The sequence below is a fragment of the Zychaea mexicana genome (assembly GCF_025766255.1).
Source record: "Zychaea mexicana strain RSA 1403 chromosome Unknown BDB00scaffold_162, whole genome shotgun sequence".
NCBI classification, from domain to species: Eukaryota; Fungi; Mucoromycota; class Mucoromycetes; order Mucorales; family Lichtheimiaceae; genus Zychaea; species Zychaea mexicana.
Window position 1 is genome coordinate 22570 of NW_026516825.1, and position 22735 is coordinate 45304.

The following is a 22735-nucleotide window of genomic DNA, read 5'->3' on the forward strand; positions in this document are numbered from 1 at the left end:
CATATTATGGACTGTTTACCGTGATTCCACGTGTGGTCGCGTATTCGAAGCAGGTCGTGACAACAGACTGAACGCAAAAGCTAGTGGTTGACGAATAATAACATATTATTACTAGAGCAGACCCTATCAGCATTTTAAGGTCACAGCTGCTTACGCATCGGCCTAATGTGCCCTTTATTATTGGCCAAATATTTATTATGTAGCTTACTGAATACAAATCAACAGGTCGTTGAGTGCCTTCCAATATAGTACGTACACTGCTTCTATATACTGAAAAGAAAGTTTATACCCAACGATCGAGACTATGTTACGTATATCATACTCAATTACATAGTAGGCTAGTAATGCCTTTTAGATGGCAGACGATACTAGGCTAATATATAATCGATGTTGTAAGCAATACGTATGATATCATAAAACCTTCCTGTCTGTTAATATGCATGCGACTACATAGCAGTCAGTGCCACCAGACTCTTTTACATATCTCACCTTCGCATTGCTAATGTTGAGTATAACTTACCCAATATCATTCGGTACACTATAGGAAAGAAAAAACCTTAATATACCTAAACCTAAAAAAACCTGAGAAAACTCGAATATACCTTAATAATATCTGGTTTCTCTGATTCGTTTTATTGGTCGGCTGAAGCGTGAAATGCGTTCAACTGTGTTTATGATTGGGTACATACATCGTGTCTTATTGGTCGTTGTACGTATAGCTGTATCCGTTTGGGAGCATCATTGGATACTTCATCAGCTATTCACATTTCCTCATTGATCCTCTTTCATAATTATGTATGCTAAAAAACTGATTTCGATTGGATGACAATATGTTTATTATTAAATTTTGCTTTCTATATTAAATCTTTGACAAATCATTTTTGCATTGTGTAGTACACAAGCAAATAAGTGTTCAATTCTATTTAGTTGCCAACACGACCGCAACAGCGAACACCACGAGCATTACGAGCACCGACGCGAGCAACACTGGTGCTGTCAGTGAAGTCATTAGCAGATCCATCGCATGAACGGGCGCGTTTGCGTGATGTAGTCTCTCTTTTAATTAGGTTGGTATATCATGGATGCTCATTCTATGCCATGCAATATGGATTTTTGATCTACTGTATACCTTGGCTTAAAGAGAGCAACACACTGGGCAGTTGCGACGCGTCTTCGTCTTCCGACTATTACACTAGGAGCCTTGAACAGTCGTCTGTGTTTGATGTCGACGGCAACGCAACCTCATGGTGTTGACGAACGCTGGTTGAGTACAACCAGTGTGTGTGCTATGAAGTACGTCAAATACATCTGCATTGGTAGAGTATATATACCTTTATTCTGAAAAAACACATGTTTCCTCTTGTGGAGCGCTTGATAATGTCTGATAGCGTTTAAAAACTGTAATATTTTGAAGGTAAGCATTATATACATATATACCGGAAACGCTAATACTCCTAGTATGTACTTACTGATTTTTGGTAGAAGCCGCCCTAGGCAACGCGTTTCTTGTAAGTTATTGCGCGATCCCCCGAAGTTGCAGGATTTTGTTTGTAGCCCAACTGTTCACGCACGCATCCAAGGGTGCAGATATTTAGCATGCGCTCTATAAATCTTGTTGCGCCTTCAAGGTTGTCTCTGGTATCGCTGATCAGCTCGTTCTAAGCAAATCAATATCAGGTTTGCTGAGAATACCATCGACCATTATCCCAGATCGTCCCCATATGTTGTCCCTGATATTGACTTCGTCGCTGCGCGTGATATCCAATTGGTGCTCCCTGACAACGTCGTGGCACAGACTGGTCAGCTCCTCCATTACAAACTTCGTCTGTGAGTCGACTTTGCGTTTGTAAGACCGTGTCAAGAGCATGCCGTCGAACAGCCCAGAAGAAAACGCTCTTGATACGGAGCTGGAAGATTCTACAGATGGACATGAAAGGACAGCACTGTACATCCCCAACTATAAGAGTTACTGATGTGGAAAGATCATCCAACGCCTTACTGTGACATCAACTTCCCTTGCCAAGGAGCCGACCGACCGTGCAAGTGCAAGCATTGAATCGTTATTGTTTTTGATAGCGTTAAGAATTGCTGGGATTTGAGGATTCATGTTAAGTTGTTTCTGTGTGATGTTTTATATTGACGAAAGAGGAGAAGGAATAAGAAAAGGAACGATTTTTTTTTCAAACGGCAAGATGAAGCATACAAGGAGAGGCAAGGTCAAACAAATGAGGAGAAAAGGATCAACTTTGTTTTGATACTGCCCAAAATGGAAACCACCATAGATACCGCAGTTCACCAAGAAGTTCGTTGTCTCGTTTGTGACCTGCAAACGTAGTGACGCTTCGATGTACTTTCAATACTGCACACCAGCTGTTTGAGATATGCTTTACATTAACAACTCCATCGTGCGATACAGCCACGTGCCACTGTCATTAGACTTTTCAGCGTCATATAATTTCACCAAGGCAAATAATCTGGCAGCGTCTACATCATAATGCTGAAAGTACACCATAACTTCACCAATACGTATAAGCCTGGACTGCTGAACGCGATTGTTACCCTGCCAGCTGTTGGTGTTAATGGTCAACCGCAGGCGGCATAAAATTATTCTTCCGTGATAGAGAAGGTGTTGACATATTGATGAGATAAGAAAAAAATGTGGTCAGGTGTGTCGGAAGTTTCATTTGGTACAACAACGGTGGTCCTGGTTGAACTAAATTCAGGTTTATTCAGGTTTTTTAAGGTATATTAAGGTTTTTTTTCCTACAGTGGTAGCTCATTGCTTGACGACAAAAACGTCGTCGGATTCTGCAGAAACGAATGAAGTATGTTGTTAAGCATGAGCTTTAAAGGCGGATTGAGACTAATGATATGGTATGATATCATTTGATAACAGCAAGAAAACAAGTTTCATACTCGTATATGCATACACAAAGGAAACCAGGCTAATACAGGATTAATCATTGTTTTCAGCTCCTCTTGTTTATCATCCAAACAGGGCGTTCCTGTATAATATATAAGACCGAAAATCCCACGCGTCTGATTTATTTCATAACTTTTCTTTTCCTTCGTCAACCACTGTGAAAAGTCGTCAGTCTATACAAGTATGGGTCTCATAGCGTTCGCTGTTGTAACCGTGGTTGGAGCCATTATCATCTCTACTGGTGTTGGTGTGCCACTCGCCGCAGCAATGGGATTTGCTGCCACTGGTCCAGTCGCAGGCTCTCTAGCAGCAGGTGCTCAAGCATTCGTTGGGAACGTGGCCGCAGGATCGATATTTGCCGGATTACAAGCACTTTCCATGGCAGCACCCGTACCATAACGCATACATAGTAGCTCTCCTGGTGCTCACCAAATTATCGTCACATTGGAAGTTTTTAACATTATCATACAATGCAATAAATTCGAAGCACACATTTTATGGCAACAACGGTGGCTGTTTACTAATCTACAAATGAGAAATTGATACGTATGATCGAGCAATAACAAGGTATCCCAACGATGATGAAAGCCGCTTCTTTTAATGTAAAAGAAGGGCGAAATTTGGCGTGTGCTTCAATAGTGAATGGGGTATAGATTGCTTATAGTAAAAGTACATAGTGTGGTTGCAGTGTTTAATTTTGAGGAAAGTAATTTACATTTGACAAAATGGGGTATATGATTCAATTTGCAGGGTTCGCCACTTGGTAATACATGATCATGCCTTCTATACCGGGTCCGCCATTTAGGTAGCCAAATTCAAAAGTGCCAGGCGTATCAGGAATAACCTGAACAGTTCTAAATGTAGCAGGCAATAGCCGAATCTGCGATACTGGAACATCGAACAAGGAAATTTGTGCTTGCTGCCACGAAATCATTTGCAGATCGTTGAAAGAGCCCCAGCCCAGCAAGTGCCATTGTACTTGCTTATCTTGCTTCAAAATAAGGTCGTTCGGCTCAGACATTAGTAGCCCGTTGATAGTTCGCTTGATGTTTGATTGCCGAAATGTTCGCATCGTCGTTTGATTGTATTTGACAAGATCGAGATCCACATAAGGCGCCAATTTTTGAACCGTCTGGGACAAATATGGAGAATGATTCTCGTTGATGGCTAAAAAAAATACGCCTTGTTATTGATTGGGGTTATTGGAGAAGAATACTAGAGTAATATTACCAAACATTGCGGTAACAACTTCATTAGCGATTGTTGCTTCATTAAGTGCACCAGGTCGATATACAACAATAGCGCCAAAAAGGCCTGTGAAACTAGCGAACGCGAGAGTAAGTGTTAGTTGCATGACAAGGTTTAGGCACAGTACAAAACACTTACATGTCATTTTCAGTAACGTGTGAATGATAGCCCCATACAAGTGAATCACCATCTGCGGGACCGGGACCAGACCTAGGTTCCACTTGCCAGGTATACGTAAAATTATCGTTTGGTTTGACGAACGAATTCTCCTTGGCATCCTTGTAAACAGCACCTTCCATTTCAAACTCGTAAAATACTCCCTGTATATAGATAGCAGCAGCAATTCAACGGTTAGCATTGACAGAGCTAGGTTCGACGATCCCCCTGATTTCTTAAATATACTTGCGTGCGGGTGCATAGAAAAATCATGCGATGCTTTGTTCCACAAATGCACTCGCAGAGTATCCCCGACTTCTGCTCGTAGAATAGGTCCCAATAAACCTTGCCATTGAGGCCGTGGCTTTAACGCAGAGTATGTACTGTCCGTATATTCTCGGTACAAAGCCTTGTAGTACTGATTCCCAACCTGAATTGAGCCTGCCATTATGTATGTATCAGAATTAATACCGAGCTTTGTCTAGCGGCTGCGAATGGCTGACGTAGAAAATAGCAATGGCAACTTACTGTCAGCAGTCCAGAAATGAGTGGCAGTATTCTCAGGAATATCAGTGGAGTACTGAGTGTAATCCCAAACGATTTCTTCAACTGCTATGTAGTATTCACGATCGAGACCATTGAGTGGCTGATTGAGTTCGTCATGGAGTAATCGAAAGTCGCCTTCATATGTAACTGGACGAGGAATGTAAGGCTCAGGCTTATCAGGAACATCGTCTTCGGTGGACTGTGAAGCTGCAAGATGAGCTATTAATAAGCATACAGCCAAAAAGCGTATTATCATTTGTTTGTATATGTAAGAGGGAGAAAGGGGAGAAAGAGACACAGTGAGGGAGAAACAAGGCCGAAACCACAAAGGGCTGAGCAGCAACAACTCCGGAAGCCTTTTCTTCTTCTTCCAAACACGCACAGAACATGGTGATGTTTGTCAGCGGCACTAGAGAACGCTACTGGTACTGGTCATGCTCGATCCATTCGAGGGTTGCTTTTGTTCCATAGACAGGTGTCGATTCGTTTAGGCGCTGTAAGAAAACGGAAATTTAAATGTAGCCGAACTCAAAGAAGTATGCCCATCCAAAGGGGTTAGGTGGTTGAGGCGAAGTTGATTTTCGGATTCGAAAACAGCCGTGACTCATTTGATCATCACATCAAATAATAGATGCCAAAACTCAGAAAAGAATAAGATCGCCCTACTTGCTTCTTTCTTTCTTTCTTCCTTCCTTTCTCCTCTACAACCCTTCTTCCACACTTCCTCTTTCATCGTTAAACCGTCATGGCTATGGTGGATCCTGATGTTTCCAAGGTGTCTATCCTTGGCTCAGAGTCCATTATTCTCGGCTTCCACATCACCGAATACATCATTCGGGACGTCCTTACATCTATTCCCGCCTCCAACTATGTACTTATCACTGACACAAACCTTGCCCCGTTGTATCTGTCAAACTACACCGAGTGCTTTAAGCGAGTCAGTCGCGAACTTGCCGAAAAGAAGGGCAGCGTCAAAGAGCCTCGTCTGTTCACGCGTGTCCTCCCTCCCGGTGAACTGACCAAATCGCGCAAGACAAAGGATGAGATTGAGGACTGGCTGCTTTCCAATGCCGTTACGCGCGACACTTGCTTCCTCGCCATGGGTGGCGGTGTCATTGGCGATTTGATCGGTTTCGTGGCAGCTACATTTATGCGCGGTGTGCCATTTGTCCAAATCCCAACAACTTTGCTCGCCATGGTGGACTCGTCTATTGGTGGCAAAACTGCTATCGATACCCCTGCTGGCAAGAATTTGATTGGTGCCTTTTGGCAGCCACAGCGTATCTTTATGGATCTTGTTTTCCTGCAGTCGCTCCCCGAGCGTGAGTTTGCCAACGGTATGGCTGAGGTCGTCAAGGTAATGTAATCTTGAACGAAATACGGTAGACCATAATGTTGTCAGGAGAGAAGGAATGAGCGTGCAATTAACTTGGGAGAGCGAATAACAGACTGCTGCTATTTGGAACGAGTCCGATTTCATCAAGTTGGAAACGGGTGTCGATGCCGTTCGTGAAGCCGTTTTGAACAACAATCCTACAGTGCCACTGCAAGGTAAAAACGAGACGAAACAGAAGGTAGTGCAGCATAAGAGATAATGGGCAATTCAAACTTACAACCTTGTAATATTCATAGGCGCCAAATTGGACACGCGCACGGAAGCACAGTCTTTGCTTTTGGATGTTATTCTGGCATCCGCTCGTGTCAAGGCTGAAGTGGTAACGAATGATGAGCGTGAAGGCGGTTTGCGCGGCTTGCTCAATTTTGGTCACTCAATCGGTCATGGCATTGAAGCCCTGGTATCCCCGTTGATGCTTCATGGTGAATGCGTTTCGATTGGTATCATGAAGGAGGCTGAGCTTTCACGAAACCTGGGCCATCTCAGCCAGGTCGCCGTCGGACGTCTTGCACGCTGCCTGAGCTCGTACGGTCTTCCCATCACGCTCGACGAAAAGAAGGTCAAGGATCGCATCGGCAACATGCACTGCCACGTCGACGATATTATGGAAGTGATGAAGGTGGACAAGAAGAACCAGGGCGACAAGAAGCGCATTGTGCTCCTTTCGGCAATCGGCAACACCCTCGAAAAGCGTGCATCAGTCGTGTCCGATATTGATATTTACAAGATTCTTGCACCTGAGCAGCTTGTCCTGCCTGTAACGGAGTCTGCTACAGGCCCTCGCAAGGAAGTCTCCCTCACCACACCTGGCTCCAAATCCATCTCAAACAGAGCTTTGTTGATTGCTGCTCTCGGTCAGGGCACCGTCCGTCTCACCAATCTCTTGCACTCGGACGATACGCAATACATGTTGGCTGCTCTCCAAAGCTTAAACGCAGCTGATTTCGACTGGGAAGACAACGGCGATACGCTAGTCGTGCATGGCGGTGCTGGTCGTCTTTCTGTCCCTGAAAAAGAAGTTTACATTGGCAATGCAGGCACAGCTTCCCGCTTCTTGACTACAGTCCTCACCATGATCCCTAAGGCCGAAGAAGGAAACGCCAGCGCGGCTATCTTGACAGGCAATGCGCGTATGAAGCAGAGACCTATTGCACCTTTGCTGACTGCACTGACAGCCAGCGGTGCCAATATCAAGTCCACCGAAAAGGAAGGCTTCTTGCCCATTGCTGTAACTCCCACTGGTGGTTTCAAAGGCGGCCGTATCGAGCTGTCAGCATCCATTTCATCGCAATACGTCTCTTCCATTCTTTTGTGCGCTCCCTACGCTGTTGAGCCTGTCGAATTGGTTCTCGTTGGTGATCAGGTGATCTCACAACCTTATATCGACATGACAATTGCCATGATGGAGTCATTTGGCGTGTCGGTCGAGAGACTGCCAAACAACACTTACAAGATCCAGCAAACCTCGTACAAGAACCCCGAGCACTACATTGTGGAGTCGGATGCTAGCTCTGCCACATATCCCCTGGCTATCGCTGCAATCACCGGTACCACTTGCACTGTCACCAGTATTGGATCCAATTCGTTGCAGGGCGATGCAACCTTTGCCATCAACGTCTTGCGCCCCATGGGCTGTGTGGTCAAGCAAACTGAAACTTCCACAACAGTAACTGGTCCACCTATCGGCCAGCTCAAACCATTACCGACTATTGACATGGAAACGATGACCGATGCGTTCTTGACAGCTTCTGTACTGGCAGCAGTGACCTCAAATCCTCAAGGAGAGAACATCACTCGCATCACCGGCATCGCTAATCAGCGTGTCAAGGAATGCAACCGCATTGCTGCTATGGTCCACGAGCTGACCAAGTTCGGTGTCACTGCTTCTGAACTGCCCGACGGTATCCAAATTCATGGAAAGCCAATCAAGGATCTCAAGCCGCCCAAGGAAGGTGTTCACTGCTATGACGATCATCGTATCGCCATGAGTTTCTCGGTTCTTTCTAGCGTAGTACCCAGCGGTACCATCATCCAAGAGAAGAAGTGCGTCGAAAAGACATGGCCCACATGGTGGGACGACCTTGAAGGCAAAATGGGTGTCCGTATCAATGGCGTCGATCTCGGAAAGAAGAAGGGACAGGTTAGCAACGTGCTTGGACGTGCCAGCAACAGCGCCAACAAGAAGATGGATCATCAGAAATCAATCGTCATCATCGGTATGCGTGGTGTCGGCAAGACTACTCTCGGTCAACATGCTGCCGAAACCCTCGGCTTTAACTTTGTGGATGTCGACCAACATTTTGAAAAGGTACAAAACATCACCATCTACGACTTTATCCACACCTGGGGCTGGGAAAAGTTCCGAGTAAAGGAGGCCGAGACGCTACAAGAACTTTTGACGGATCCCAAATACCACCGCAACTACATTATCTCCTGTGGAGGAGGCATTGTCGAGACCGCAGATTCGCGTGCTGTTTTGAAGGATCATTGCCGCAACGGTGGAAAAGTGCTGCATCTTGTACGTGATATGGATCAAGTTTCCAGCTATCTGAGCCGAGACCAAACTCGACCTATGTATGGTGAAGACATGATAGGCGTCTGGAAGCGACGACGATCTTGGTACCGCGAAGCATGCAACTATGAGTTTGTTGCCTATGCAGAATCGTTGGTAGAAGGAGGATGGGTGTCGCCCGGTGACTGGATGGCCATTAAAAAGGACCTGCAACGCTTCCTGTTCTTTGTTACTGGTCGGCAGACAAACCACGTTGATCTAACTCCAGGACGCATCGGTATACCGACAACCTTTGTTGCTTTGACCATGAAGGATCTGGGGGCCCACCAGAGCCGTCTAGCCGAAATTTGCGAAGGCGCAGATGCTGTTGAACTGCGAGTGGATCTTTTGCAGCAGCCTGAAGATCAGCAGAACGACCTCAAGTCATACATCGAATACGTTGGAGAGCAGCTGGCTATTCTGCGGCGTTCAGTGCCATTGCCTGTCGTGTTCACGGTCCGTAGCAAGGGTCAAGCTGGTACTTTCTCTGACAACGACGAAAAGGGCATGTTTGACCTGCTTCGCTGGGGTCAGCGCTGGGGTTGCGAGTACGTAGACGTGGAAATGTGCTGGTCCAACGCTGCCATCGAGGAGTGTATCGCAAACAAGGGTGAAAGCAAAATTCTTGGTTCGTGGCACGACGTGCGCCGCCAGACACCATGGGGCAGCACGGCATTGGAAGCTCGCTACGACACGGCAGACAAATATGCAGATATCATCAAGCTTGTCGGTGTCGCTACTTCGATGCTGGACAATATCGCTCTCGAAGAGTACCGAAGCGACAAGGTCAATGGAAAGCCAATGATTGCAATCAACATGGGTGCCGCTGGCCAGCTGTCGCGTGTTTTAAACGAAGTACTTACACCCACCACTCATCCTGCTCTCCCACACGCTGCTGCTCCTGGCCAGCTCTCTCTCGCCGAAATTAATACCACCCGCCATCTCCTTGGATTGTTGCCTTTAAAGAAGTTCTGGCTCATTGGCACACCAATTCAGCACTCCATGTCACCCACTCTCCATAACACCGGCTTCAATGCCTTGGGTCTTCCTCACAAATACGGCTTGCTTGAGTGCCATATGGTCGAGTACGCAGAGGACGCTTTGCTCAAGGATCCTGAATTCGGTGGTGCTTCAATTACTATTCCTCACAAGGTCAATATCATGAAGTATCTCGATCGCGTGCACGACAGCGCAAAGCTTATTGGTGCCGTCAACACGGTGTTCGTTCGCTACGAAGAAGCAGAGGATGGCACACGACAACGCAGGCTGATCGGTGAGAATACCGATTATCTTGGCATTATGCGGCGTATGCAGCCACTCATGTTGGACCCTACCAAGCCTCCTGAGCAAGGTCTTGTATTGGGCAGCGGCGGAACTGCTCGTGCAGCTATCTATGCGTTGCATAGCATGGGTATCAAGAAAATCTATCTCTGGAACCGCACGACAAGCAAGGCTTACGAGCTGCAAGAGGTGTTCAAATCCCTTTGCGGCGTTAACGTGTTGGAATCTTTGGATGCCGCCAAGATTGCACCAGGTGTGATTGTATCGACGGTACCTGCTGACAGTGGACTCGAGTTGCCAGAACATGTGTATGGCGGTGTCAAAGGCATTATCTGCGACATGGCCTACAAGCCGCGTCGCACCAAGCTTTTGCTTCAAGCTGTGCGAAAGGGTTGGTCATGCGTAGAAGGCATTGAGGTCCTTGTTGAGCAAGGTCTTGCTCAATTTGAAATCTGGACAGGCAAAAGGGCACCTGCTCAGTGCATTGAAGCAGAGGTTCTTCGAAAATATGAATTGTGATTTAATGATTTCTAGCATCAAATAAACAAGAGTATTTTATATTGCAATGTATTCTTTGAACAAATCCATCTATTGTCGCGCCCGATTGCCAGAACCGAAAAACTTTCGTGTCACGCCTTGATATTCAAAGGGTAACATGGCAGGTTGTCGGATAGCAAACGCTTCGACTGGATTGACGTTAGGCGGTAACCAGACTCGGAGCCTTGCGTTATCAAACATTCCTGCCACAGCTATCCAGCCGATACTGGCAAATGCAAGATCGACGGATGCTCGGGAGTTGTGGACACCTCGTACAGAGAGTAGTTGCGGTATGGGTTGTAGTGGGCCCTCTTGGTCCATCATCTTAAGAGTTTTTGTTATATGCGGGATCATTGGGGTGAACAACGTAAAAAGTACAGGATCGCTCGATTCGACAACGTCAATACGAGCGAATGAATCCAAAAGGAGTGATCGGCCTACGAGAGCGTTTTAGTAAACGGGAAAGAAGTACTTTCTATTACGTAAGGGGATCATATCATACCCGCTTCTAATCGAAATGTGACAGGCTTGAGTTCAGCGTGGCGCATAAGCTTCTTTTGTTCTTTGAACGACATCAGATGTATCAGCTGCTGATCGTTCACTGCACCTGGCGTATCAATCAAATAATGTTCACGTTCCAAGAAACGTCGTTTTCCTCCAGCCTGCTGTGGTGTCCCCATATGTAATGCGTGCAATGGTATCCGGAGTGTACCCATCGTCGTACCAGGGACTGCCGAACTTGTGATTTGGTATTGTTGTCGCTTGCTTTTGCTTGCGCGTTGTGACATTATCTGATTCAGCAGTGCCGATTTGCCAACGTTGGTGCAACCAACTAGATAAATATCGTCTGTTGGCAGCCGTTCTTCGTCTATACGGCGCAATAGACCCAAGACGCCCCAGCCCTTTTTAGCGCTTACAAGTGTGACACCACGGATTTGTTGAGTAGGGAATCCATGCTGCTTCAAATGCTGGACGATCCAATCTCGTATCCGTTGTTCGTGGCGTCGTGCTCGTTGTGGAAGCATATCAAATTTGTTGGCAGCAATCATGATCCGAGCGCTTGGATTTTGGCGGATAAGTTCAGGTAGTTGGGATCCAAGGGAGAACGGTAAGTCAATTACGTCCAATACAGCAACGATTAGTGGATTACGCTTTGTCTTTAAGAATTCAAGCGAGCCGTATTGTTGCGTGGCACGAAGAAAAGCAGGCGATGTTTCCGTGGTGATATGATTGTAGTGTTTGAGCGCGTAACAGCGGTGGCATACGTCCAGCTTCTTTTCTTCTTCTTCGTTGATTATTTGTACATCGCTATCTTTACTTGCTATCCCTCCTTCTTCGTCTAGGGCTGCTTCGCCTTCCAACAGAACTCGAAGTTCGGGATCAAGTGCACTGACAGCTGCCTCAAATTCAGCGTCGCTCATGGATTTGCTGCTACGCTTTCGTTTGGTGATCAGATCTTCGCTAATGTTTTTGCGCTCGACATAATACCCGGGTTTGCTCGGATCGTGAGTTTGGAATGGCGCGCCACAACCAGGACAGTCGCCTTGTGGTGGTGTTGCTACTGCTGCCGAAGTTGCTTGACTAGCGTTAGACAAGGATCGAGTTGTCGTCAATGTTGATCGTAGAAGCGGTCCATGATATCCAGTTGTTAAATAGTCGAATGACCGATATGAGAGCGTTGGTGCTACGCAACACAGCGTTTGCCGAGTGGTAGCAGAAGAGGAATAAGCGGTGCGTGCGAAGCGTAACCTTGTCAAAGCTGTTACAGCACGTTTCATATCTGGTATGTTTTAGAAGTGTCAATACAAACCAGTCCCAGCGAATTTTTCAAGCGTGCGCCTTTTTCTGGGAGAGAAACTGCAATTTCTTTTTCATTTGATCGATCAAAATGTCCTTTCGAAGCGTACCCGATCTCGACATTGTTGCGCTCCATGCAGCATCAACAGAGAGTGACGTCCAATTGGAAGAAGATGCTACGGTGGAGACTACCAGATCGCCCAGCTATGCAAACCAACAGGTAATAAGATGAAGTGTTTGGTCAGTGGAAGAAGATTCTCCATGGTGCTCATTGTTTTGCACACGGAACCAGCAGACTCGCCCACTGGACGCTTCTACTAAAACAGATTCCGTGGAAGAGGATAGTATAGACGCTGCTATCGCCAAAGTCCAGCAGGATCCAGCAGCTAGAACCGAAAACAATGATGGATATGAAAGCAGCGACCTGTCTTCGTCTTCTTCAGAAGATGAAGTTGATGGAGTTGAAACCGTGGACGAATCTGATTTGGATGAAGACTATGGAATGGATTCTGGGCCTCTGCGGACGAAAAACGAGCTCGTGGACATAATCATCGATGCGCTCGATTTTGAAATTACAGATGCTACCGAACTATTGCCCGTAGGCACAATCGAAGATATTATCGATAATGTTATTGTCGTTCACAGCAATCCGAATATGAACAACGTCGTTTTGGACATGGGAACATTGTTCGCTTTTTCAGATCGCACTACTATGGGGGAGGTAATATCCTAATGTGCTCTTTTTTTTGCTCGAAATATAACGAGCTTTATTAAAGGAATTAACTAACCCTGAGTGTAACACTGATTAGGTTTTCGAAACATTTGGGCCAGTTTCCAGACCATATTACTCTGTACGATACAATACGGCCGATGAAATCGACAAGGAACGTGCAGTGGTGGGAGCATCGGTCTCATATGTCCCTACTTATGAACGGACGCGTATGTTACCAGTGGACGAGCTACGAAAGCAAAAGTTTACGGATGCGAGCAATGTGTACGATGAAGAAATTGCAGACGAGGTAACAGAAAAAACAACATTATAACAGTGTAAACAAGAAAGAAAAATCAATGCAAGTCTCACCAACCTTTTCTTTGTATTAACCAGGAAGTCGAATATTCAGACGACGAAAAGGAATTCTCACACAAGAAAAGTAAAAAAAACAAAAGGAAGAACAGGTAAAGTAACTGGAGTGATATCTGCATGTTTCTCGCTCAAAGTTCTCCCGAGTTGTTAATACGGAGTTATTCATCGTATAGAGCCAAGTCTCTCAAAGCTGAGCGTCCAAAATGGCCAGCCCATGCTCAAAACTCATACAGCAATGGTGCACGTTTGGATGATTTTGACGCAGCTCTTGCGGCTTATGAAAGTACAGCAATGCCTGGCAGACAGATACAAAGTTATGCAGATATTGCTGAAGAGGCAGCAGCATCTACATCGCAGTATAATCGTCCACCTGAAGTGCCACCACCACAGAATGGCCCAGTCGATTTACCGTGGTATATGAGTCAGCAGACGCATAATGCACAACAGCAAAACCAACAACCGCAACAACAACAATCGGTGCAACAAGCGAATTCTACGTACAAAGCTCCAGGAGATCTAGTCAGCGAACTGCTCAACTCGTACAGTGGCAATATTCCAAACTTATCGGCATCTGGATCCTCATCTAATACGCAGGTGAAGAACAGCTCCGTGCGCTCTTTATTCAGCGCACCACCGCCTACATCCAAAGGAGCTTAGAGTCCATCATATAATTGTACATAGAGCATGTTATACCTTTATCATCGCTACAGCAAGTTCCATACGTTTTTCATCCTATCAATATAAGCAATAATTTTCTTACATAAGAAGATGTATTTTCCACGGGAAAAAAAGGTGCATGTACAAAATGATCGGGTTATTTACATAAAATATACAGTAACAGGTGCTTTATACAAAATCATCCGTATATTCACAAATGTCATCAGTTGTCGCCGCTTCCATAGCAGAAGTTCCGGTTTCCTCCTCTTCTTCGCCATCTTCCTCACCCTCTTCTTCGCCCGCTTGAATCCATTTGTCAGCCTCAAATCTGTCGAGCCAAGTCCTTCGTCGATCACTTTTAGCCTGGAAAGCAGGCCCTGTTGGAACCTGGCTCATAAGGCTCATTCGATAGATTTCTCGTGGCTGTGATACTGCTGACAGATCTGACGTGGCCTCGTCGTTAATGAATGAATCGTGCGTCTTACTACTGCTTTCGTCACCGCCGTCTTCGTTTCCATCATGTCCTGAGCCCATGTGCTCTTCATCTGAGCTTTTCTCGGCTTCTAGATCGAAGAACGGGTTGTTGGCGGCATCAAGTCGCCGTCGCTGTCGACGATGTCCTTGTATTGCTCGTTTCATTACAGGTGACGAGGAAGAGGATAAGCCAGCTTGGGCCGCATCATCATGTATGATATCGCTGTCATCTTCAATAAGATTAATGCGTCGTCGCCTTCTATTGCGGGCTATGACAATAGGTGACAGTGAAGTGTTAGACGTTGGTTCGGGTGCTGCAGAATCGTTTGCACTACTGTAATTAGGTCGACTATCATCATCAACTTTGTTTTCGAGTGCTTCGCAAAACGTCACGTCGGTCATGTCGGCGTCGCCCATTGGAAAGTCATCGGGTATATTTACTGGCTCAGGTGCGTGTTGCACGTCATGATTGCTATTTGATGGTGCTGAGTAGTGTGTAATACTGCTGTCAAGTTTTATGAGCGATTCCATAATGTTGTTTGCTATTGGCACCGAATCTTGACCATCATGATGCTGTTGCTCCGTTTCTTGCTGTGCTTTTAACAGGCTTTCATCCTGGATCGACTGTAGCCCGTTTCCTTGCTGCAACTGCTGTTCCTGACAAAGCGACTGCTGCTCAGGTTTCTGTACTGAATGAGCTGCTTTTTGATGATTTTGTTCCCATTCGTCCAATATGGCAAAGTCGATATCATCATCGAATGAGGGCGTGGAAGCAGCCATAGGAGAAGAAGGTAACGCAAACACCGAGCACACCCAATCTTTTGCTGCATCCAGTTTCAGCTTCCTTGCCCGTTCCAATAATCTTTGCTTGGCATTGTCAGTCGGCATTGGTCTTGCTGTCAGCCACTTTAGCATACTCGCGCTTATCAATGTATCTTCAGCCTCCTCCTTACTGAGTTGCTTGAAAGGAAACGGCTCCAGACTCGTACTGCCCATGATAGGGTCGCTGGTAGCTGGGCTTGCCCCAGTATGAGTCGTCCCTTGAGATTTCTTCAGGTCGAGTGGCAGAATGTCTTCAAACTCGTCCAGCATGTTGTAATCACCAGCAATGTCATACGATCCAGAGCGATCCAAGCGATTCTCCAATAGCAAAAGGCTGGCACATTCTTCCATCCAGGAGTCGCCTTTAATATAGCCATCTTCCAGATTCGGTTCGGCGTCGTCGTCGTTTTTACCTTCGCCATTGTTTGCATCACTGTCTTGTTGCTGGATAGGATCACTTCGATCATGCATGGATGTATCACTTGACATGTGCAGTGATATGTTACGGTTCTCAGCCGAATCTCTATGTCTCATCGATACATCGCTTTGCTGCCGGTTAAATGCTGGTGTTTTGCTTTGCGGCAGAGTGGCCCTGGTTATATGATGCATAACATTCTCTTGAGGTTGGACTATATTTGATTTTGCTTTCGATTTGCTTAGGAATATCACTGCGTCGTCGTCATCGTTGTCGTCGTCAAACTCATTATAATCATCACTTTGGTCTATTTTACGCGTTGCCGTGGTAGCAGTGTTGCTGACGCGAGCAGTGCTCTCGGTATGTTTGATAGTTTCAATAACAATACCATCTGCATTGTTCCGCCGTCGGGGCAGGTACAGTGTATTTCCCACTGTTGGCTGCTGCTGCTCCTGTTGCTGAGGAGCATCACTTCCATATAAAATGCGGGGTTCGATCTTATTGTACAGTTCGACAAATTGCATAGTTCGTCGAGAATGTCCCACGTGATGATAATAGTGTAGTACTTTGTTGCTCGGTAGATATTTCTGCGTGCGTTTTAGTGCATGTTGCTTTGGCCAATAGCGAATGAACGCATCCTCTACTGTGGCCGCGCCTAGCTTCTGCAGAAAAGATGCCTCTGGTCCCTCCAACAATGTGCCTTCTGCATTCACTATTTTCTCGTTCCTATTCCTTGCTTTTGATCGTCCGCTACCTGAGGCAGCTGGAATAAAAGTGCCGATAGTAAATCGTTTTTTGCGCCACACAGGTTGATAATTCTCCGGAATGACGCTTGGATTGGGCTTGAAGTATCGGAGGTGTCCGCCTCGTGCAATGGCTTGCTGAACTTGATTGTAGGATTCCTTTGCATTTCTGTATTTGCGCTCTTCTGTTTCCGTCATTAACATAACGCATCGGCCTTTTCGCTTACGACCGGTGCGACCCATGCGCTGCAGCTACTTTGTAAAAGAAAGTTAGTTGATGCCTGTATTTCACTAAGAGATGCCAAGATACGTACCAATCGAAGAGGAGAGCTTTGCGAGTCATAGCAGATAATCAAATCGACTTCGCCAATATCGAGACCTTCTTCGCCAATACTAGTAGAGATAATGACGTTCAAATCACCTCGTTTAAATCGCGATATAATCTACTGCTAGTGAGTATGTAAAGTTTTTAAGTCCACTTTGTAAAAAATGTAAGGTAACACGTACATCTTGTTGCTCCCTTTGGTTAAGACCTTTTTTTCCATCCTTGGCGCCAGCTTGACCGACAAAATGGGAGCATCGTACCATTGGCTCATGCTCTGATAGACACTTTACGATTTCATCGACTGAGGTACGAAATGACGAAAAAACCATGATGCGAGTGCTGGTACCTGATTCAGCCTGAGTCAGATGTTCGAGTATGATATGTAATAGTCGCTGTAGCTTTGGATGACCCATGAATCCTGGTTGCTGCTGCTGCTGCTTCAAATTGTCGATGATACGCTTTAAATCGAAGGAGTTGAGCAGTTTTGCCTTCTCCTTTGGCAAATTCTTATTGGAGTCAAGTACGTCCCTGTATTCTTGTAACGTTCCCTTTATCGTCGCCAAAAACGGACCCACACCGTGTTGACACAACATCTCAAAGGCGCGGCTTACAGAATGAGCAATACTAAAATCCACGTGCACCAATGATTTCACAGCTTGGTTAAAGTTCCTTGCGTTGGCCGTGAATTGACGTTGGGCCATCAAGAGCTGATAGGGTGTGTTTCGCTCTACATCGGTTGAGTATATTGCCTGAAAGCGACTTAGGCGCTGAAGCACAGGTACAAAGATCTTGTCACGGAAGTTTTTAACAGTATCAGGAACGATGCCTGTTGCGCCAGCAGTGTAATCGAGCTTGACCACCACCGTCTGGATGTTTTTACCGTGCGTGTGCTCCTGGATATCCATCGATTCCTCGGTACGGATTTGTATAGCCGTTATGCGCAAGTTGTCCACTACGGATTGAACATTGGCGATATTGGTGCCGGGTGTGGCTGTCAACGCTAGCACACGGAATTGTGCCTGTCGCTGTGCGATCAACTTGATGACTTCTGTATATGCGTAGTTGCCTTGGGCCTTATGAGCTTCATCGACGACTAGACAGACGACTTTCTCGGCTGGGCAGATGCGGGATTGCAAATCGTTCTGCAGCACTTGCGGCGTCAAGAAATACACTCGTTTGCTCATCCAGAGTTGTCTACGGCGATCCTTGGACGTCTGGCCTGTCAGTTCTACTGTATCCGACTGGTCGATGCCGCAGATCTGAAAGCATGCCTCAATTTGCTGTGTGACGAGTGGACGAGTTGGCGCCATAAACACAATCTTGGACTGTGGAAACCAGCGCCAGTAGTTATACATGACAACAGCGGCAATAAACGTCTTGCCGAGACCGGTTGGCAAAGCAACCAATGTGTTGTTGAAAAGCGCCTTTTTAACGATGTTCCACTGGTATAAGCGTATAGAATAATTGACCGGGTATATCCACGTCGGTAGCGCCTCTGCATCGAATTCGTGCGAGCAAGGTGTGTTGCGTGGAGGTGGTGAAGGCGCTGTAGGTGGCGGTTCGTCTTCCAAACTTGTGGGAGGGACTAGCTCATTGTTAATTTGTCGCGATGTATCCCGTGCCGTTGACGATGAAGCAAAAAAGTTTGACAATTGTCCTTGTCTTTCTTTCCCTTTGTTTGTGCTAGCTTGTTGCTCTGCTGTTTCTGCTGCAAGAATAAAATCTTCGTCGTCAAAATCATCGAAATCGTCATCTATGGCATTGACAGTTTGATGCTTTTTGTCTTCAACTTGTTTTTCAACCTGCTCAACGGCTGCTAGAAGCTCGTCATCGTCGCCAAAGTCAAAGGAGTCGTCCATTAACTGACAGTAACAGGGCCAGAAGAAACGCGAAAATAATAAAAAGGATGAGGAGATGGAAATCGCTCGACGCGTTTCCGCCGCAGCGCGTTACATTTAAACGATAAGTGTCACGGGAGGAGTGGTTTAACTTTATTGGTTGAGGTACAAAGCTGTTCATATTTCACTACAACTTGACATTTCCACGAGTTATACGGCCGTAATCCTCTCTCTCAAAGGGAACGTACGTATTGTTCTGCGCCCAGTAAATATCCTCCTTGACTTTCTCAGGGTCCATGCCTTGGTTCCGCAGTTCGACTTTTTGCTGCTTGAACGTCTGGGTCATACTCAGAGTCGGTACGAGGCGCAAGAATACAGGTATAGCATAGCGTGGCAGTCGCTTGGATAAGTAACTATAAAAACCGGCCATATCCAAGGTAACATTCGGCTTAAGGACGATAGCCACCATACCAGCGCGTCCTTCGTGATTTGGCACCAGCGCACCGTAAACATTTGCCTCAGCAATGCCCGGGTATTCCGAAGCTGTTTGCGCTACCTCAGTCGTGGATACGTTTTCAGAATGCCATCTAAAAGTATCGCCAAGCCTGTCATTAAAGTTCCAGAACCCATCGCGGTCCAAGGTAATCAAATCGCCACTCCGGAAATACATATCTCCCTTCTTGAAAACGTTGCGGAGAACTTTTTTGTCGGTCGCGGTTTTGTTGTCATAATATCCAGTGAACGGTAATTCTGCGTTTGGATCCAGCCTTTGAATCATTTCACCAGCCTCTCCATAGTCGCACTGTTATGGATAATATTAGATTATGTGGTGGACGGTATCATGAGAAGAAAGGATGCAGTTAGTAGCCTTACCACTTGACAGAATCCATTCTTTCCTCGCAAAGGTTCTTCGGTGATAGGATCGATTCGGATTAGCTTGACATCACGTTTAAGAAGGCGGATTAGAAGACCACTATGGCCGATCGCTCCAGCACCGAGATCGCCTCTATTGTAGTTGAAGAAACCTCCTACGCCTGTAGTAGTGGTTTAAGTGACCTGCTCCAAAGTAAAAAGAAAGAATCATAGATAGAGAAAAACGCACACCTTCTGTAGAGCCATAAAACTCCAAAATATCCGGTATATTGAACCGTTTTCGTACTTGCATCCATACGTCACGGCGCATACCATTGCCGAAAGCCAGGCGAACGTTATGCTTGCGCTCCAAGGGATGTGGCTTCTGGTTCAGTAGATAGCGACACAGTTCACCAATGTACTGAACATCGGGCAAATAAGTTAAGATAAGTTTTTTCTTCGAACACATCAGAATAGGAAACCTACGTGAAAGACGGTAATATTGTAATGACAGCAATCGTCCCAAAAGCGACTAGCAGAGAACTTCTTTGCCAAAACCACTGTTCCGCCGCTAACAAGTGTTGATCCGAACGAAACGAGTACTAGTAGGTATCCGAATTAGCACTCTGTTGCTGAGCTCGAGAGTAAAAATCAACAAGCTCAACTTACACCCTGAACTATGGTACATTGGTAGAACGGTATAGGTTATATCGTTGCGCTGCATCTTCGCACCAGCAGCACATGACATCAAAGTTACTATTCACTACACGTAAGTATTTTTCTTTTGCACCCAAATTAGGATAACTTACAGCTCACACGGTAATGAGGACTCACTGCCGCTTTCGGCATGCCAGTTGTGCCACTGATAGAAAGAACTATCTTAGTTAATGTTCGATGATAAAGTGTTAAAAACATTATTCTTACCTGGTGTAAATCAACATAGCAGCGTCTGAAGGCTTGACATTACGGAGGCATGCTTCGTCCGTGTCTTCGCTGCTGAAGGTCTCGAGCAATTCAGGCGTCAACATCGGAAAGTCATCTGTGTTACCTTCGCCATAAGCATACAATGCTACCCCTAGTGCTTTTGCATCTGCCTCTATGGTAGCTACTTGGCTTGCATACTCTGGGTCAAACAAGAATAAATTGGTTTTGGCTATTTTTATGCAGTGCAATAGCGCTGAGTCAGCCAAACTTGTGTTGATGAGCGACGGAATCGCACCGATCTTGCTAATCGCGAAAAACGACACTACAAACGCCGGGTGATTCGGGTACATCATGCATACGACATCTTTGAGAGCCTCGATTAGTTTAAAGTAGCCGAAGACTTGTCTTATACTCTTCTCTCTGATAGTTACCTTTTGGCTTGACGTTTTGTGACAATAACCAATGTGCCTAAAATGATTTCTTAAGAACCCTATACATATGTGCTGTTTCCATGAGAAATTCTCAACTTACCAGGCGATTGGATGCTGCATTATTCACACACACAAAAACCGGGATATCTGTGAGTACACAAGTACACAAGAGGGTAGAGTGGAAACATACAACATTAAGAAACGTACCTCGCTCTAGCTGCCCGAATGTGTACTTCTGATTTTCAGAAATAAGGAATACACGATCGGGCTCTTCTTTGGCCCGCTCCTTGAACCGGTAGTAGATGTGCATCCTGTCCTCTCGCTCCAACTTGCGTACTCTATGATGAAGAGAGGAAGGGAGTCTTAAAGGAATAGTTTTGATGCGTTTAATTGTGCGGGGAAGCTGTATGAAAATGCTCACCTGGTTAATACCTTCAGCAAAGTCCATATAGTATTAATATCTTTTGCTACACGATAGCGGGAGTCAAGGTACATAGTACCAAGCAGCCCAAGGGCGGCAAGAGATGCTGCAAAAAAAACCCGCACTTCAGCAATGATAACAAAGTAATAAGACAGCTACTACCACACCTACCAGGCTCCATGTTAGCAAATTAGGGAGTGAAAGGGAAGTGAAAAAGGGCTGCCGGAAATATGTTATTTGATCATGAATTTATAGTCGATTGTTTAGACTATTTGCACACACGTCGCTCCGACTCTTCTCTCTGCAAGCGCGCTTGACACTTCCAGCTTCTGTTCGGGGGAAGAAATGTCCATACTGTGCCTTTGACTACACTATCTTTTTCATGCATGACGTCCCTCTTGTTTGAAGTATTGGAAGTAGCTCAAAAAACAAGAGGAGTGCATACACTGGCTCTACACACTTGTATCCGCGGCAATTTCTGGGTAAACTTTCGGGAAACAAACCGCGTTAAACTCCATATGGAGATCATATCCACGTTTCCCCTGTTTGCCAGCCTAGTTCAAGGATATCCTTCATAATCACCCAGTGTTATCATTTAGCCTCCATACGACAACCATCTATGCTTGGCTCATTTCGGACGTGCCGGACCGAAGCGCCGGCTGCAGCAGTAAACATTCTAAAGTTCAGGTCATGCATTGATACGTGTGACTCTGCCGAGCGCTTGGTCTTCATGTAATAAGCTTTTTCCAATCAGTTCTCTGATTTGCATTTGGCCGTAATTTCACGATGATGATATGACTTTGTGCTTCCCGATCCAATGGTAGCACAGCTTTCAATTTCCCCTGTAAACACGCTCTGACTTCATTCTAATATATTCTTGCTAAAAGTAACAGGAGCTACAGTATAATGTGCATCCTGCAAGCTGGACTTTTCCAATATCATACTCATACGAACATACTATTTAGGTGTCAAGGCTCGTTTATAGTAGCCAATGGATCGGCCATTAATCCTCAAGCAACTAGTCATTATCTTGATCACGGAAGAGCTACCATTTTCAATTTCATGACGCTGGTTTGTCTAGAGATGCCACAAGGGGGTATGCAAAAGAGCTGCATACTAACGCGGTAAGTGTTTTACAGGTGCTGGCAACCGTTAAACAGATACCTCTACCTCAGCATCATATACGCTGATCAAGCGATTGCTAGTATTCGAATACTTTGAGGAGATCTAAGTTTGTCAGCTTCTAAAAGAGTATACCATCACTTTTTGAAGCACATTGTAAAGCAATTCTTTTTGTGATTTCCAACAAACTGT

The 22735-nt window shown here is 45.7% G+C and overlaps 8 protein-coding genes across 8 annotated transcripts; 3 read left to right on the plus strand and 5 right to left on the minus strand.

Annotated features, from left to right (window-relative positions):
• Positions 1-1158: 1158 nt before the first annotated feature.
• BDB00DRAFT_943300 (uncharacterized protein) lies at positions 1159-2273 on the minus strand. Its single transcript, XM_053129439.1, has 4 exons — positions 2000-2273; positions 1693-1943; positions 1470-1490; positions 1159-1381 (listed from the first exon to the last, which is right to left on the minus strand). Exons 1-4 carry the CDS (start codon positions 2105-2107, stop codon positions 1243-1245), a joined length of 519 nt encoding a protein of 172 aa, XP_052973147.1. The 5' UTR covers positions 2108-2273; the 3' UTR covers positions 1159-1242.
• Positions 2274-2747: 474 nt separating this feature from the next.
• On the plus strand, positions 2748-3433 carry BDB00DRAFT_857633 (uncharacterized protein). The gene is made up of 2 exons (XM_053125831.1): positions 2748-2874; positions 2974-3433. The coding sequence occupies exon 2, from the start codon at positions 3107-3109 to the stop codon at positions 3320-3322; it is 216 nt and encodes a 71-aa protein (XP_052973148.1). The 5' UTR covers positions 2748-2874; positions 2974-3106; the 3' UTR covers positions 3323-3433.
• BDB00DRAFT_857635 (Cupredoxin) lies at positions 3434-5568 on the minus strand. The gene is made up of 5 exons (XM_053125832.1): positions 4856-5568; positions 4578-4768; positions 4310-4491; positions 4154-4245; positions 3434-4090 (listed from the first exon to the last, which is right to left on the minus strand). Exons 1-5 carry the CDS (start codon positions 5127-5129, stop codon positions 3663-3665), a joined length of 1167 nt encoding a protein of 388 aa, XP_052973149.1. The 5' UTR covers positions 5130-5568; the 3' UTR covers positions 3434-3662.
• BDB00DRAFT_857638 (EPSP synthase-domain-containing protein) lies at positions 5545-10653 on the plus strand. Its single transcript, XM_053125833.1, has 3 exons — positions 5545-6230; positions 6322-6424; positions 6506-10653. The coding sequence occupies exons 1-3, from the start codon at positions 5619-5621 to the stop codon at positions 10618-10620; spliced, it is 4830 nt and encodes a 1609-aa protein (XP_052973150.1). The 5' UTR covers positions 5545-5618; the 3' UTR covers positions 10621-10653.
• Positions 10654-10689: 36 nt separating this feature from the next.
• Positions 10690-12059, minus strand: BDB00DRAFT_793088 (uncharacterized protein; the record flags this gene model as incomplete). The annotated part of the gene is made up of 2 exons (XM_053121181.1): positions 10690-11075; positions 11141-12059. The coding sequence occupies 2 exons, from the start codon at positions 12057-12059 to the stop codon at positions 10690-10692; spliced, it is 1305 nt and encodes a 434-aa protein (XP_052973151.1).
• Positions 12060-12526: 467 nt separating this feature from the next.
• Positions 12527-14176, plus strand: BDB00DRAFT_879147 (Gar1/Naf1 RNA binding region-domain-containing protein; the record flags this gene model as incomplete). Its single annotated transcript, XM_053127834.1, has 5 exons — positions 12527-12655; positions 12728-13156; positions 13245-13454; positions 13541-13611; positions 13693-14176. The coding sequence occupies 5 exons, from the start codon at positions 12527-12529 to the stop codon at positions 14174-14176; spliced, it is 1323 nt and encodes a 440-aa protein (XP_052973152.1).
• Positions 14177-16330: 2154 nt separating this feature from the next.
• BDB00DRAFT_775435 (P-loop containing nucleoside triphosphate hydrolase protein) lies at positions 16331-18814 on the minus strand (the record flags this gene model as incomplete). The annotated part of the gene is made up of 3 exons (XM_053120224.1): positions 16331-16882; positions 16945-17073; positions 17138-18814. Coding segments are annotated over 3 exons (2358 nt in total), but the record flags the coding sequence as incomplete, so codon positions are not given.
• Positions 18815-18938: 124 nt separating this feature from the next.
• On the minus strand, positions 18939-21630 carry BDB00DRAFT_965736 (uncharacterized protein). Its single transcript, XM_053129789.1, has 12 exons — positions 21593-21630; positions 21422-21527; positions 21208-21338; positions 21101-21114; positions 21001-21037; positions 20570-20933; positions 20455-20507; positions 20315-20401; positions 20132-20247; positions 19898-20066; positions 19667-19827; positions 18939-19595 (listed from the first exon to the last, which is right to left on the minus strand). Exons 1-12 carry the CDS (start codon positions 21600-21602, stop codon positions 18981-18983), a joined length of 1863 nt encoding a protein of 620 aa, XP_052973154.1. The 5' UTR covers positions 21603-21630; the 3' UTR covers positions 18939-18980.
• Positions 21631-22735: the final 1105 nt, after the last annotated feature.

Excerpts from the sequence above, each read along its gene's own strand:
- BDB00DRAFT_857633 (XM_053125831.1), top strand. The coding sequence starts at position 3,107 with ATGGGTCTCATAGCGTTCGCTGTTGTAACCGTGGTTGGAGCCATTATC.
- BDB00DRAFT_943300 (XM_053129439.1), bottom strand. The coding sequence starts at position 2,107 with ATGAATCCTCAAATCCCAGCAATTCTTAACGCTATCAAAAACAATAAC. Across the intron at positions 1,944-1,999 it reads CAAGGGAAGTTGATGTCACA|TGCTGTCCTTTCATGTCCAT; the intron begins GTAAGGCGTTGG and ends GGGGATGTACAG. Across the intron at positions 1,382-1,469 it reads GCGGCTTCTACCAAAAATCA|ACATTATCAAGCGCTCCACA; the intron begins GTAAGTACATAC and ends AAACGCTATCAG.
- BDB00DRAFT_965736 (XM_053129789.1), bottom strand. Across the intron at positions 20,402-20,454 it reads TCCTCATTACCGTGTGAGCT|TAACTTTGATGTCATGTGCT; the intron begins GTAAGTTATCCT and ends TGTAGTGAATAG. Across the intron at positions 20,067-20,131 it reads ACAATATTACCGTCTTTCAC|TACATTGGTGAACTGTGTCG; the intron begins GTAGGTTTCCTA and ends CCCGATGTTCAG.
- BDB00DRAFT_857635 (XM_053125832.1), bottom strand. The coding sequence starts at position 5,129 with ATGATAATACGCTTTTTGGCTGTATGCTTATTAATAGCTCATCTTGCA. Across the intron at positions 4,492-4,577 it reads ATTTTTCTATGCACCCGCAC|GGAGTATTTTACGAGTTTGA; the intron begins GCAAGTATATTT and ends ATCTATATACAG. Across the intron at positions 4,091-4,153 it reads AGTTGTTACCGCAATGTTTG|CCATCAACGAGAATCATTCT; the intron begins GTAATATTACTC and ends TATTTTTTTTAG.
- BDB00DRAFT_857638 (XM_053125833.1), top strand. The coding sequence starts at position 5,619 with ATGGCTATGGTGGATCCTGATGTTTCCAAGGTGTCTATCCTTGGCTCA. Across the intron at positions 6,231-6,321 it reads GTATGGCTGAGGTCGTCAAG|ACTGCTGCTATTTGGAACGA; the intron begins GTAATGTAATCT and ends AGCGAATAACAG. Across the intron at positions 6,425-6,505 it reads TCCTACAGTGCCACTGCAAG|GCGCCAAATTGGACACGCGC; the intron begins GTAAAAACGAGA and ends TAATATTCATAG.